The sequence below is a fragment of the Homarus americanus genome, unplaced genomic scaffold, assembly GCF_018991925.1.
Source record: "Homarus americanus isolate GMGI-L3 unplaced genomic scaffold, GMGI_Hamer_2.0 scaffold51859, whole genome shotgun sequence".
NCBI classification, from domain to species: Eukaryota; Metazoa; Arthropoda; class Malacostraca; order Decapoda; family Nephropidae; genus Homarus; species Homarus americanus.
In genome coordinates, this window is record NW_024711292.1 from 16,263,292 (window position 1) to 16,278,154 (window position 14,863).

The 14,863-nt window shown below is 45.0% G+C and overlaps 1 protein-coding gene across 1 annotated transcript in view; it reads right to left on the reverse strand.

Moving 5' to 3' along the window:
- The window catches only part of LOC121853365 (thioredoxin domain-containing protein 6-like), a 464,042-nt gene that overhangs the window by 243,901 nt on the left and 205,278 nt on the right, over positions 1-14,863 (reverse strand). Inside the window, exon 6 of the mRNA XM_042347463.1 lies at positions 11,886-12,073. Coding sequence (XP_042203397.1) covers positions 11,886-12,073 — 188 coding nt within the window. The remainder of the gene's footprint in view (positions 1-11,885; positions 12,074-14,863) is intronic.

Here is a 14,863-nt window from a genome sequence, read left to right on the forward strand (position 1 = left end):
ATCCTTAAATGGATTAGGGCGTGGTTACAGGACAGGAAACAGCGAGTGAGCATTAACGGCACTAAGTCCCATTGGAGCAACGTCACAAGTGGAGTTCCCCAAGGCTCAGTATTTGGACCATTATTATTTATTATATACATAAACGACATAGATATCGGCATAGACAGCAACATAAGTAAATTTGCTGATGACACTAAAATAGGACATGTTATTAAATCTGACGAGGACTCAGCAAAACTACAGGAAGATCTAAACAAATTTTTCGAATGGTCTGAAAAATGGCAGATGAAATTCAACGTGGACAAATGTAAAGTACTCAGTATAGGAGATGTAAACAGGGAAACCAGATACCAGATGAACAACGATGCCATAGAGAAATCCGACTGCGAGAGAGATTTAGGAGTAATGATAAGTAGGAACCTTATGCCAAGTAAACAATGTGTTTTTGCTCGTAACAAGGCTAATAAAGTACTTGGGTTCACAAAGGAGTAAGAATACAAGACTATCGAGGTCATCCTAAACTGTATCTTATGCTTAAGTAGACCACACCGGATTACGTAGTTCTGAAGGCTCTGGTCACCGGAATTACAGGATGGATATAGAATCCTTTTGGAAAAGAATTCAGAGGAGAATGACAAGACTAATCCCGCATTAGGGTGTAGGTTATGTATCTAAGCTACTGTGCCGAGTAGCGACCCTGTGTACATAAGCTTTCACCGTGCTGAGAAGCAACCCTGTACATAAGCTACTGTGCCGAGTAGCAACCCTGTACATAAGCTACTGTGCCGAGTAGCATTTATATATATAATCACGTGGCAACACTGCACGTTATGTGGCAACATTGCCCCGAGGCTGCCATATGGCAAGGCAGCCTCAGTCTGACTGTGTGAGCCGTGCATGGCACACGCGAGTCACCACTTGTATTTCTCTCATCCATAATAAACGGACTTCAGTGTTACACGGTGTTTCCCTACCAATCACTGCATTCTTCAGGGAACACTTGTAACCACCATGGCGCAGTGATTGGATCTGTGGACTTACAAGTGTGTAAACAATGCCGAGACAGTTACGTCTGCCGGTGATGCGCGTCATGCGCGTCGACTTATAGTGTGTTGTGTTGTGTTGTGCTGTGTTTCGCCGCGATGTGCAGTGTTGCTCCGTCACAGTGCGTTTTAGTGACGGTGGCAGTGTTAGTGTCAGTGTATTAGTGTGTGTGTCTAGAGCTGAGAGTTGAGCATTGGCCTGTTTTTGGTGGTACCCACGGAGCACGCAGGCGTACACCCTTCTTGTGTGACATCCCGGGTGATACTGACGGTCTCACTCCCGCCGCGTCTCCAGCCACCGGCATTAAGGCCACCACGAAGCAATCTCTCAGACACACACACACGCACGCACTCGCTCACGGACAGAACAATGGACTATATGCGTGATCTCTGCGCTGTTTATGTCATATATATGTGGTTCGAGCTGTTGAGGCGCCACTTTATATACTAAACAGTGCAGTCCACGCACACACAAAGATGGGAGGTAAGAAGGGACAACGTCAAGATGGGAGACACGACTCCCCACCACCTTCTCCTCCACCGGGCGCAGACTCTCATCCTCCACCTCCAGTGACGGACATTGCCACAATTCTGAGGTGGATGGACGACCGGGACGAGAGACGCAGAGAGATGGAACTTCAGAGGGAGGAGACACGAAGAGAGGAGGAAAAGTTGCGTTTTGAGGCACTATTGGCGACCCTGGCGCTAACCCACCCTCCCTCACTCGCAGGTAGCGCGCATGAAGGCGCCAATATCCTCCCTCCTCCACCACACCAGCGTCCTCCAGGTACTCTTGCCTCCAAACAAACAGCTCCCAAGGCATCTGTTCAACCCCCACCGGCCCTCTCACCAGACGTCACGTTTCAGCTTTTTCGTGAGTGGAGGCGGCGTTGGACAGATTACTCCAAGATGGTGGACCTTGACAGCATGCCTCCGAACAAACAGCTCATCCAACTGCGGATGTGTTTGTCGCTGGAGACCCAGAGAGTTTTGGAGCACACGTTGCAAGTGCCTCCCGATTCTACCTCTTCAGTGACGGATGTGCTCGACCTTTTACAGGAGCATGTTAAGGGTCGGAATAACGAGGCTTTGCGTCGCCGCGCCTTCACCAGCTGCAAGCAGGCGGAGAACGAATCCTTTGACGACTTTTTTGTACGCTTGAAGAGTTTGTCAGAGGAGATCGACGTCTGCAAGGTGCACAGCCGGGAATGTGAGGAAGCCTGGATCAAGCACGGGATCTTGACAGGTGTCAGGCACGAAGAGTTGGTGCAGCGACTCATCCCCCTGGACGCTTCCTCCACACTCCAGGTGGTAGTGACTGAATGTCGGTCATACGAGGCCACCAAGTCCGCCACCTCTGCCTTACGGGCCCCACCTGTTGTGAGAGCTATCTCACAATACAAGAAGGATAAGAAGGCGGCCAACAACGCGAAGGCTGCCACACGTTCTTCCACGCCTCTGCCTAGTGCTTCCTGTGGCAGCTGTGGAAAGCAGCACAGCCCCAAGACATGCCCAGCCGCCGACTCACTGTGTCGTGGATGTGACCGTAAGGGCCACTGGTCTAACACAGACAGGTGCCCTGCACGAGGCCGCAAGTGTCAGGCCTGCGGTCGCTATGGACACTACGACAAGTGCTGCCGCCAACCGAAGCCCAAAAGCCCGAGACGAGGAGGAAAGCAGCGCACTTCCCTCGGGGTGGTTCACACGCAGCCCCCTTCAGATGGCCCACGCAGCCCCAAGCAGCAGCTGAGTCACATCAGGAGGGTGGAATCGACCACACGCCCCAGGGCTACCCCTTCCCCTACCATCCGCGTCGCCGTCACACACGGTGATGTGTCGGGTCACATCGAGGTGATACCGGACACCGGCGCTGATACTACGGTGATTGGGTGAAGCACCTCCAGAAACTGGGCCTCACCAAACGCGGCCTGGGACCACCGCCGCAGCTGCAGTACTACAATGCGGACGGTTCCCAGATGCCGGACGCTGTGGGCTCCTTTCAAGCAGAGATCACCTACGGCGACAGGTCGTGTCACGGATGGATCGACGTGCAGCCTACTCTCGCTACACCCTTGTTGTCGTGGGAGCACTGCAAGGAGTTAGGCGTGGTGCCCAGAGACTTTCCCGAGCAGATCCCAGCTGCTCGTTACACCGCCAGCAGGGTGCGTGAGTCGACAAGCGACGCGCCTGGCGCTGCTGCACAGAGCTGCCCAGAACCCGCGTCCACTCCCACCCACACAGGACGCTCCCCTGCGCAGATCCTGTATGGTCACCCTCTCCGCTCTTGCGTTCCTGCACACGCCAAGGCCTTTGCGAAGGACTGGCAGACCAAAGCCGAGAGCTGCTACCGCCGCGTCGCTACACGTGCCCAGGACGCCAAGGCTCAGTATGACGACCGTGCCCGCCCTCTTCAGCCGCTGGAGATTGGTGCCCTTGTCCGCGTCCAGGACCCGACGACGACACGTCGGCACAAGGTTGGCATGGTGATGGGTATCGGCCGGTCGCGGGACTACAAGGTCAGGATGCCGAGCGGCCGTGTCTGGTGGAGGAACCGCCGCTTCCTCCGGCCAGTCCCACCCCCTGCTGCTGGCCCCCTGACCGAGGACGAGTCCCCTACATCTCACGAGGATCCGCCCCACAGTGCACCTCGACGCTCGGAGCGACTTAGGACTAAGAAGTCCGCTCAAGACAAAGACTATGAGCGTGAGGGGGGATGGAGATGTAGGTTATGTATCTAAGCTACTCTGCCGAGTAGCAACCCTGTACATAAGCTACTGTGCCGAGTAGCAACCCTGTACATAAGCTACTGTGCCGAGTAGCATTTATATATATATAATCACGTGGCAACACTGCACGTGTTATGTGGCAACATTGCCCCGAGGCTGCCATATGGCAAGGCAGCCTCAGTCTGACTGTGTGAGCCGTGCATGGCACACACGAGTCACCACTTGTATTTCTCTCATCCATAATAATCGGACTTCAGTGTTACACAGTGATTCCCTACCCATCACTGACCCTCAGGGAACACTTGTAACCACCATTAGGAACCTTGTGTATAGAAACAGGTTAAAGCATCTTAATTTGCACTCCCTCGAGAGACGTAGAGAGAGGGGTGACCTGATAGAGGTATATAAGTGGAAGTCAGGGCTAAACAAAGGAGACATTACAAAGGTACTCAAACTATCCAACCAGGAGCGAACTCGTAACAATGGTTTTAAATTAGACAAATTTAGATTTAGGCGTGAAATAGGTAAACACTGGTTTGGAAACAGAGTAGTGGATGAATGGAACAAGTTACCAAATTTCATCATTAACTCGAATACGCTGAATAGCTTCAAACATAGGTTGGATGCATATATGAGCAATAGGGGTTGGGTGTAAACGGGACTGCCCAGTATGGGCCAATAGGCCCGCTGCAGTTTCCTCCATTCTTATGTTCTTATGTTCTTAAATGCAGCAGCAGTGAACACTTTTCAAGTATCTTCGTACATCAGAACCAGTGCAACCAAAACCCTGCTCTGATGAAATTACATCATGTGAACCTACTTCAGTGTCTTGTCCTACCCCTGAAAGGAGCATGCAAGAGTCAGACTATCAAGTTCTTGACAATGATTCACAGAGCACTTTGCAGAACTCATGCAAAGATAATGATGTAGGAAATATCGTAAGCGGTAAAGTGGATGGCCTATTGGCAGGTATGTGAAAATTATGACAATAAGTCATTTGCTTTTTTTTTCAATTGTAGATATTAATATACAATATCTGAGTCTCCCATGGGCATCTAACAGACTGTCCATGTAAGCTGAGAACAGCCATATTTTCTGTATGATATGTTTTATAAATGGGTTTAGTTAAATTAAGATATGAAATTGGAAGGCATTGAATGTTTATTTTTTGCTGTACAGTAATAACATTCATAATGTCTAAAATATACGAGCTAGTGTCAGTCCTTTTTGTATCTGATATCTTCAATCACAGAACATAATCTGAACGTGTGTAACTCTGTTTTCAGAGGCAGAATGCTGACCAGTTGCCCACCAGTCTGCTTAGCTGCCTTAAGGTGGTAGATGGGGATTAGTTTCCAAATATTGCCGTCCTGCTTAGAATAGGATGCACATTACCAATTGGAAGCTGTGAAGCAAAAAGATCATTTAGTGGACTCAGAAGAGCGAAAACCTTTCTGCGAGCCACCATGCCAGAGGAGCGACTTACTGGCCTCATGCTGATGCACCTTCACCAGAACTGTGATATTGGCTTAGATGCCATTTGCCAAAAGTTCATTCAGAAAAATGACCGAAGGATGTCTTATGGTTCTGTATTGCATGACAACTTCTTTTTCATTTCTATTTAATAATTTGCAAATTTCTCTTAAGTAAAATAGTATTACTGTACCTTTGTTGGAACTGTTCCTATATTCTGATCATCTTCCACTTTCAGTTATAGTAGATTATGGTAAAAGGTAATTACTATTGAACTCAGAATACCTCCTAATATCAAGTGCACATGGCCTCAAAATGCCCTTGATATTGGTAAAATCTCCCAAAAAATTTCGGGGGCTTACAGTATAGTTCCCCCTCCCCCCCCAAAATTAGCTGGATGGGCTCGCGGTGCTCGCCATGTTCTACCACCCACAACTTCTTGGACCCCCCCTTTTGATATTCCCGGATCCGCCCCTGCTACACCAGCTCCACCAACTGTGTAGTTGCTAGATACACTATTAACAACGTGCTGGAAGCTCTCTAGAACTGCGAGGATAACAGCATCCTTAGCAAATTATTAAGAGTGACGGACAGTCATTGAAGCAGTAAATAAAATTGACCTGCAGAATCTGCCAGTAAACTTAACTCTCTAGCCTACTGGATCACGGTCGTACAAAATATATCTACTCTGGGGAATACAAGACATTAATGTCGGGTAGTGCAAACATGCAGCCTAATGAAGCATCCAATGAAGCGAGGAGTATTGACACGGAACCACACCATGGAACAAACTTGCTTAATAAAGTATCTTAGATTATTTAAGATAGAGGGAATTATTTAAACTTTTAGTAGTAGAGATCACTGAACACTGGAAGAATCCGAAAAATTTTCCTTGGTGATCGTGATCAAATGAGAGTTGCATAACTTAAAAAGAGGATGTGGGTACTAATTCGCTTAATAAAGCATCTATCCATTGGAAGAATTTGTGGAGGGAAATAATTTAGCCCAGAATGACCTCAGTGATGGACAGACACAGGCACCAGATGTGCCACCCATAGCCTACCGAAGATGTAGGTCTAGATGTAAGGAGCACTAAAAGAAAGGCCGCCGAACGTTGCAGAGCTTGATGTAGTGAAAGGTAACACAACAATTGTAAATATAGTTATGTAGAATTAAGTAGAAAATGCTAAAATGCTGGTCCACCCACTGCTGGGATAAAACACCAGCGTCTTTTTGGTTAAATGTAACATCTCCACCACTAGTGTTGGGGGGGGGGGATGCTCGGTAAGCGAGGGACTGTCCATATCAAATTTCTGGTTCTGGGATTGTCCGATAGATGGCGTGCGCGCGTTAGACCGCCAGTAATTGTTGTCTTAGCGCCATATTCGAGTATCAGTGTTATGTTACCCTGCAATTTTCGTTGATATTTCAGTGATTAGGCATCTTTCAGCCTTGTATTTTACATCATGTCTTCAAGGGGGAGTAAAACGCCGAAAAGGAAGTGAACCAGAAACCGGAACTTATAAGGAAGTTAGAGGCTGGTGCTTCGGTGGCTAGAGTTTGTGACGAGTATGGTGTTAAAAAGCAAACAGTTTCGGACATATGCAAGGCTAAGGACAAATTCACTGCATTTTCTTTGAAATATAATGCAATATTATGCAATATTAACCCCTAAATCGGTTAATTCGGATAATCGGCTAAAACGGACACCCTTCCCCCCTATTAGTCCGAATTAACGAGGATCGACTGCCATGTAAATGTTCTTTACTTAAAGTACTAAAATATTAAGTTGCTTAAATACTTGTGTAAATAATAGCACGGACGAGTTGACAGAAGAGGTATTTGAACAACCAGCTTTGTTGCCATGTAAGGTGAACGGTACCGTGCATACCCGTCTGGGAGTGGTGGAGCCTGATTGTCAGCAGTGATGAGGGAGAGAGGCACCCCCTTAAGAAGTGTAGTCGCACTAAGGTAAAGGAGGATCCAGCCGTTGCTGGGGAAGGCGTTTAGACGATGCAGCTGGAAGACCAAGGCCTGCGACCAGTGGTCGAGTGGAAGAGTCAGAGCTCAGTACGGCCAGCATGGGAGACGATCTCTGGAACTAGTCGTACGACTAAAAACTACTGAGCTCACTGAGATGCTCTTCGGCTGAAGGAAGGTCTGCTGCAGCGCCTTAACTGGTACTGGCAGACAGTCCTTCCCCGGAAGATGAGGTCAGAGATCCTGGGAGAAATGCTCAACAATCCATCCAGTGGACATCTGGGAGTGAAGAAGACCCTGAGTCGCCTGCGGCAAAGGTTTTACTGGGTTTTCATGTGTAAGGATGTGGAACAGTGGAACAGTTCATGCGATGTCTGCTGCGCCAAGAAGGGACCAAAGCTACACATGCGTGCCCACTGCAGTAGTATCATGCAGGCGCACCAACGGAAAGGGTCGCAGTGGATATTGCGGGACCTCTGCTACTCACTGCAGATGGGAATAGGTACATTTGTGTGGCCATGGATTACTTCACTAAATGGCTAGAAGCAGATGTCATCCCAAATCAGGAAGCCACGACTGTTGCCAAGGTGCTGGTAGACCAGTTCTTCTGCTGGTTTGGTGTGCCCCACGAGTTGCAGTCAGACCAGGGCAGAAACTTTGAGTCGGCTGTGTTCAACAAGTGCTGTAAACTATTGGGCATGAGGAAGAATAGAACCACTCCACTTCGGCCACACTCAGACGGAATGGTGGAAAAGTTTAATTGGACCTTGGGACAAGAACTGGCCAAGTACTGTGTTGAGGGGCAGTCAGAATCAGACCAGAAACTGCCTGCTCTGCTGATGGTGTCTCGGTCTGCTGCCCACGAGTCCACTGGATACTCACCGGCAAAATTGATGCTGGGTCATGAAATGCGGCTGCCAGTGGACCTGCTGACAGGAAAACCACCTTATGAAGAACTTCCTGAAGAAACCACCAGTGACGTCAAAAGCCTCCAAGAAAGGTTGATGAAGGTTCACCGTCAAGTTCGAGGAGCTCTGGAGTTCTCGGGTGAAGTGATGAAGCGCAACCATGATGTCAAAGCAAGCCAGTCTTGTTACAAGGACGGTGATAAGGTCTGGCTGTATAACCCTCTGCAGAAGAAGGGTCAATTAGAGTCCTTGGGAAGGACCATACACTGTAGTGGAGCGCCTTTCAGATGTGACCTACCGGGTCAGGGGAGGAAGGAAGGCTCAGCCGATGGTAATCTACGTTAATCGTCTGTGGCAGCATCATGGGTCAGGGCAGTACACCTGGAAAGACTCCACCCACCCACCCACCCATCCGGGCACATCGCCTACCCCCTCACGCAAGCGGTGTTTAAGCCACTGCACCTTTCCTCTCCTTCTAAAACTTACTTCCATCCTCCCTTTATCCTTCCCCTGAACCTTCTTCGCCCTGTCACTAGTCATTAGTCAGTCAGTCCTGGGGAGTCAGTCGATTGTTTCTGCCCAGAGTGTGAAGTACGAGCCTACTTACAACTTAAGATAATTGTTGTGCAAGTATTGTGGAATTGTTGCGAGCGCTATAAAGGATTTTTTGTTTTATTGGGCACTCCCCTACAGCCTTGTGCAAGGTGAAACGCAGAAGCGTTTACAGTGCCCAACAGGGAAGCATGCTAAGTTCATGCTTGCCTTTATGTCTCATGAGTTAAGGGCTTAGAAGCCTGAAGAGTCAAGGGCATAGAAGCCTGGAGAGTCTATGATTTTATGTCATCAAGTTATTGGAAGCTCCAACAACTTGTCCCTGAATACGAATTCGCAACTTTCGATTTACACTAGGTGAACAGGGACTAATGTCCAAACAACTTCCACCGGCCCAGGAAACGAACCCGTGACATCTCGCTTGCGAAGGCAAGAGCGGTACCACTCTACCACCAGCACCCCCTATAAAGGAATTGTACACTGGTAGTGTGCTGACTGTATAGATTCGGGGTGAGAAGTCCAGTTGTGAGGACATAACCAGTGAACAGTTTTTTTTTGAAGATTTAGTGTTTATTAAATAGGCCTACAGTTCACAAGTGTGTTTCTGTGACCCGGTGGAAATCTTCCTGCCTTTTGTTTTGTCTGTACACTGATACCTATAGTCGAGAAATTACCGGAGACTGTCGGGACAACTAGTCGTAATTCACTGACACCTGTGATATATCTACTACTTCTCTATATTCGACCTGGAGCGTTGGTAACCAGTGGCAGGAGCTGAGAAGCGGTGAAAGGGGTTCGTAACTATATATATATATATATATATATATATATATATATATATATATATATATATATATATATATATATATATATATATATATATATATATATATATATATATATATATATATATATATATTATAATTTAGGGTAATTTAGGGTGATTTAGGGGCAATTCCGGTGGTTCTTTTAGGGTAAAAATTTCTGACCTATAGAAGCCCTGAATTCCCCACACATAATGAAAGCAACCAGACGGTAGTGTCGGCTACCTCTCTGAACTTTTGAGGGTCCATGGACTTCAGGCAACCACTATATACACCAGGATTATTTCAAATTGTGTAGGGACCTATAGAAGATAGAATACCTCCAATCAAAACCTCGGTCATGACGTAATGAAATAATCAGCATCCCTGCGATCGATGATGCACTCCATTAGCATGTTAAATTTCCTTTTGCTATATTGTATAGGTAGATTTTAAGCCATCTAATCCTTACTAGATATCGTTACGGTGCAATCTGCAGGAACAATCGAGTTGGGTTGTGTTGTTTGTGTTGTGGCTATATACCATATGGTAGTGTAAAAAAAATCCTACGGTATAACAGATATTTTTGGGCTACATTTAACAACAACTGGGATATGATAAAAAAAAGTAGTAACGCGGATTAAATATACTGTAATTGCATGAGGCTACGAGGCAACTTAAACTCGTAGACTTTTGTCATTCACGTTTACTAGGGTTATTCCATTGAATTAGTACATAGACTCCTCTGGATTAATATTTATATTGAAAGTGTATCTTAATATTAAAAAACTAAAAGTGTGTCAGTGAAATATTTAGAACTGCAGAAGACCTCGTCTTTTTACTTCGTATAGTTGTACTGTATTGGGTTGCAGTTGCTTCACTAATAACTTTTTCCGACATACTATGTTAATTCTTGAAAAACAATGCATGATATAATAATTCAAAAGGCAAAACGTGTCTAGTCATTTTGGATTAGTGTGACTTATATTCCACTTCATGAGAGTTGTAAATATAAAGGAAATTTAATAACGACTATTACCATTATTATCATTATCAGAAATAAAATTATGCCGTGTTAATGATCTATCTTAGACAATTCAGTTGGACGTATAAAGTATAATTAAACATTATTATCAGAATTGATTTTCCAACCATCGACCAATGAACGAACTGGTTGCTGGGGTTCACTTCTGGGGCCCCGGTAGGTGTGAGTGGAGGGCGAGCCTTGTAATAAAATGAATGACATTTCCGAACATATGAACAATCGATATGATAACAAAACTTTTTTATGCTGCACAAGCACAGGGCATACATGTTTGAGTGACATAGAATAACAGAGAAGGAATGAGAAATGTCGGAGTAGAGAGAGGGTTGCCAGGAGTCTGCACAGTGAATATGATTTGTATAGTATTGCATACAGAAACAGTTTTCAGTACAGTAATCCAATACCGCTGTTGTCACACCTAACACCCGAGATACTGCTACAATGACTAATAATAATTATTTTACAATTAACTAAAATATGCTGCTGTAGTCATCAAATATATTTTCTTAACTGCGCATTTACACTTATGTTATATAACTCAATATCCATAATAATATGAACCATCGCTACCACATTCCTAATGGTATATGAGGATTTCGCGACGTCATGCTCCACCCACAATATGCCCCCTTCCGCATACACCCAACAGTACACCGTTTGACAGCTGTTGAGAGATCAAGCAACTTCCTTCAGCTGCTTCACTGATCAACCTCAGGTGATTCGGAGTCACACTTAACTGGTTATTGAAAGGGTCTTTTGTGCACGATAATACATTTATTCTTATTACGGTACTGTCATCAATCCATTAATCGTTTAATTTTTACGTAATATAGAGTTACACAACTTGAGAGTTACTTGTGGATTCAGGATTAATGAAACTGAATTTAAGTACGAATTAAAAAAAACTCAGTCGCTGTGACTGTCCTTGATAATAGGTTCTCACGATTTTACTATAATAGAAAGTAAATCAAAGTGGATGGGAAATTTTACTTTGTAGAGCTCCTGAGACGATAATGGCGGCATTGATATTGCTATTTTATGTGAGATGTAGGGGTATCGCGGCATAGTGGATTCAATGCTCATTTTCTCTCCTAAGGGTCACCGTTTCACGTGCAGGACTCTCTCATCCACCCAACTGGGGGAGGTAAAGGTGTAGTGGCGGCTACACCACCTCCGTGTGTACCAAAAGAAATACATAGTATACAGTTTGCTGTCACTGCACTTCTCCTAATGGGCCGCCATACCTATGGGATTCACTTCCACTTTTCAAATATGAGGTGGTGCAAGTGCAAATAATACAAACTACATGATCAGTGGTGGTCTACACAGATCGTGTGACTACAGTACTCTCTGACCTTATCTGTGTTGTCATTTCCGGCGAGGCTCTCCTCCATATTTCCAGCCTGAGAACCATCTTCCTCATTGTTGTCAGCCCTAATTTCTTTCTCCTCTTCCTCCTCTTCTTCAGACCCATGAGAGCAAAGCAGGTCATGGAGCTCCTTCCGAGTAAGTTCTTCCTGCACATGACCAGCGATTTCAAAACCTGTGAAATAAAAATAAGTATAGTGAGTAAGCTGTTGCTACAGTTTTAGTAACAGTAATTCTACCTTCTAGACTCTACATCGGATCCGAAACACGGGGTCGCGACCCCAAATGGTGTCACAAGATGCAGCATAGAGGTCATGGGGTCGATGGGATCACTTTTTAATACAGGTGTCATGGAGTGAAGGACAAGGTGCTGTTTCGTTAAGTTGGGACCATAAATTATAATCAAGAAATTAACGCAGTTACTCTCCTTGCCCTGTGATACGTTTCACAACAGCAGTTCACACTCCTATATACTGTATACCTTTTAACTATTCTCAGCTCAGTTCACTCTACTTCCAACGGATGCGCACAGAAAATGGCAACAAATTTCAATGAGAGGCTTACTGAGTCTTTTGCACTAGAAATGTAAGAATTACAGACTGACAACGAGGCAAAGATGAATTTGAACGTCTATGGTAACATAGTAAAGTTTGGGATTACTTTATCAGAAATTAAAATATTTTATTGACAATACAAAATTATTTCATTGTGACCCGGAGCTGCGAAGACTTGCCTCTTTTGCTGCATGTTTGAGCAGTCTGCAACTTCGTTGTGATAGGACACTCAATCCTAGTGATTGTACTTACTCAACATAGTGACGGTGCAATTACCATCACAGATTGTACGGAAAATTCCAATTTCTGGAAAACAAATATTTGGGCTCCCCAAATTTTGACTACTACTCGTGCGTCTACGTCCTGGATTGGCCAATCAGTGGTGCCCCACGGTGGCGTGATACATGCACGTTTACTGCGGTGCTCTGATTGGCTAACCGAACGTGGCGTGGTAGGTAGACTGTCTCTACTCTCTAAGTTCTCTTCTTTCCTTTTTTCATCCTCCTCATGCACTCCGTTCCTTGAACGGGAGGCGGGACTTAGCGATACGGTCGATCCGGCAAGGGAACCTGTGATAGTGCAGGGCACCCCTTGTCCGGGGGTCACCGGTAGGTGGCAACTTTCTTAGACATAACTATAGTCACAGGTAACCTGGGTGCAGAACCCTACGAGCCCGACGCCCGTCCAAGAGGGGGGGGCGGGGTCACTGCTCCCAGGCAGGAGCCCTGTGTTATAGGTAGGATTAGAATGTAATCAAGGAAGATGACTACAAGCATTAGAATAAAACATAGAGATAAGGGACACTCTATTGGAAGAGGAAAAGTGGCAGAAATCACTTACAACAAATTGCAAGTCCCACTAACAAGAATATTCAGCACCAACGAAGGTTTCAAAGTAATCTGTAAAGATGACTTTGATTCAGACAAAATCCTTTCAAAAGAAGCCAGAGATGTATTTTACAATGAAGGCCTTGTTGTTGTCATGCCACCAGAGCAAAAAGCAAAAAGATCAGTTTTCGTTCGTCAAGTCGACCAAGAGATCGGGAGGAAGACATCTGAAGACCTGAAAGATGAACTGGAACGCCAAAACAGGTGGATGAAGATCGAAGAAGTCATTAAGATAAAAGACTACACTCATGTTTTTAAGATTACCTTTGAAGAAGTTTCAATGGCTGAGAAAGTTTTACAACAGGGCTTTCTAATATTTAACATGTCAGTAACACCTCATCAAATAAAGAAGGAAACATTCATCAGTCTGCAAACTTGCTTCTCCTGCTACAAATATGAAGAACACACAACGAGAGACTGTCCAGAAAAAGAAAAAAAGTACTGCTCAGATTGTGCAGGCGACGACCATACCTACACTGAATGTAAGAATACACATGTTGGCTGTCTCAACTGTAAGAGAAACGGGAATGCATACATAGGACACAGGACGTTAGCAATGGCATGCCCAATAAAAAAACACATGATAAAGTACAAGGAACAAGAAACAAGGAAAAAGGAACAAGACAAGAAGGATACGACATACGTCGAAATAGCCAAGAGAGCGGTCCAAGAGGCTCACAGACCAGAATCCACCATATTAAACTTAAGTGAGCCAATACATGACAAGGTAATGATTAGTATGATCCATGCACATTTGCACAATATCATTGCACCCGGATCATACAATGAGGAATTAAGGAAAATGTTTAAATTGAATAACCTACCAGAGATGATATTTCCAGAGAATCCACAATCCGAAAAACTATTTCAGGCAACATACGCAAGCGAACTGAGAGAAAGACTACAGCTAGACAAACAAAGGTTTGAGCAAGGAGCAACAGCTGATACACAAGGAACACAAGCGACTGATAGAGATCCCAGACAAATGACTAGAAGTGACAAAGAGAAGATAGAAATAACAAAAGGACAGACTACAAGACAAAGGATAAGGAGGAGAGAAGATAAGATGGAGACTGATCACAATATACAACCTGAATCTGCTGAAGATATTGGATTAAAAGTTATCACTACAACAAAACATGGAATCCCAACATCGAGACCAACAGGAGGGACAATAGTAAAAAACTGTGAAGGAGGGATATACAAGTGGACATATCAAGAAAAATCCCTAAGTGAAGATTACGTCTGGTCACTAATCACTACGGACAAACTAAAGATTACGACCAATGACTTTAAAATAGTAGACCCGTCAGAGTTTAGAAGAGTCAGAAGCGGGAAACAGGACGATAGGTCTCCACTCCAACAGTCACAATCCAAGTATAAGAAATAATGGACAATAGACAAACAGTAAGAACTTTAAGAATAATACAACACAACGTAAGAAACTGGAAGACCGAGAGAATTAACCTAAGTAATATATATCAAGAAATTGACCCTGACATTATACTAATAAACAGTCACGGT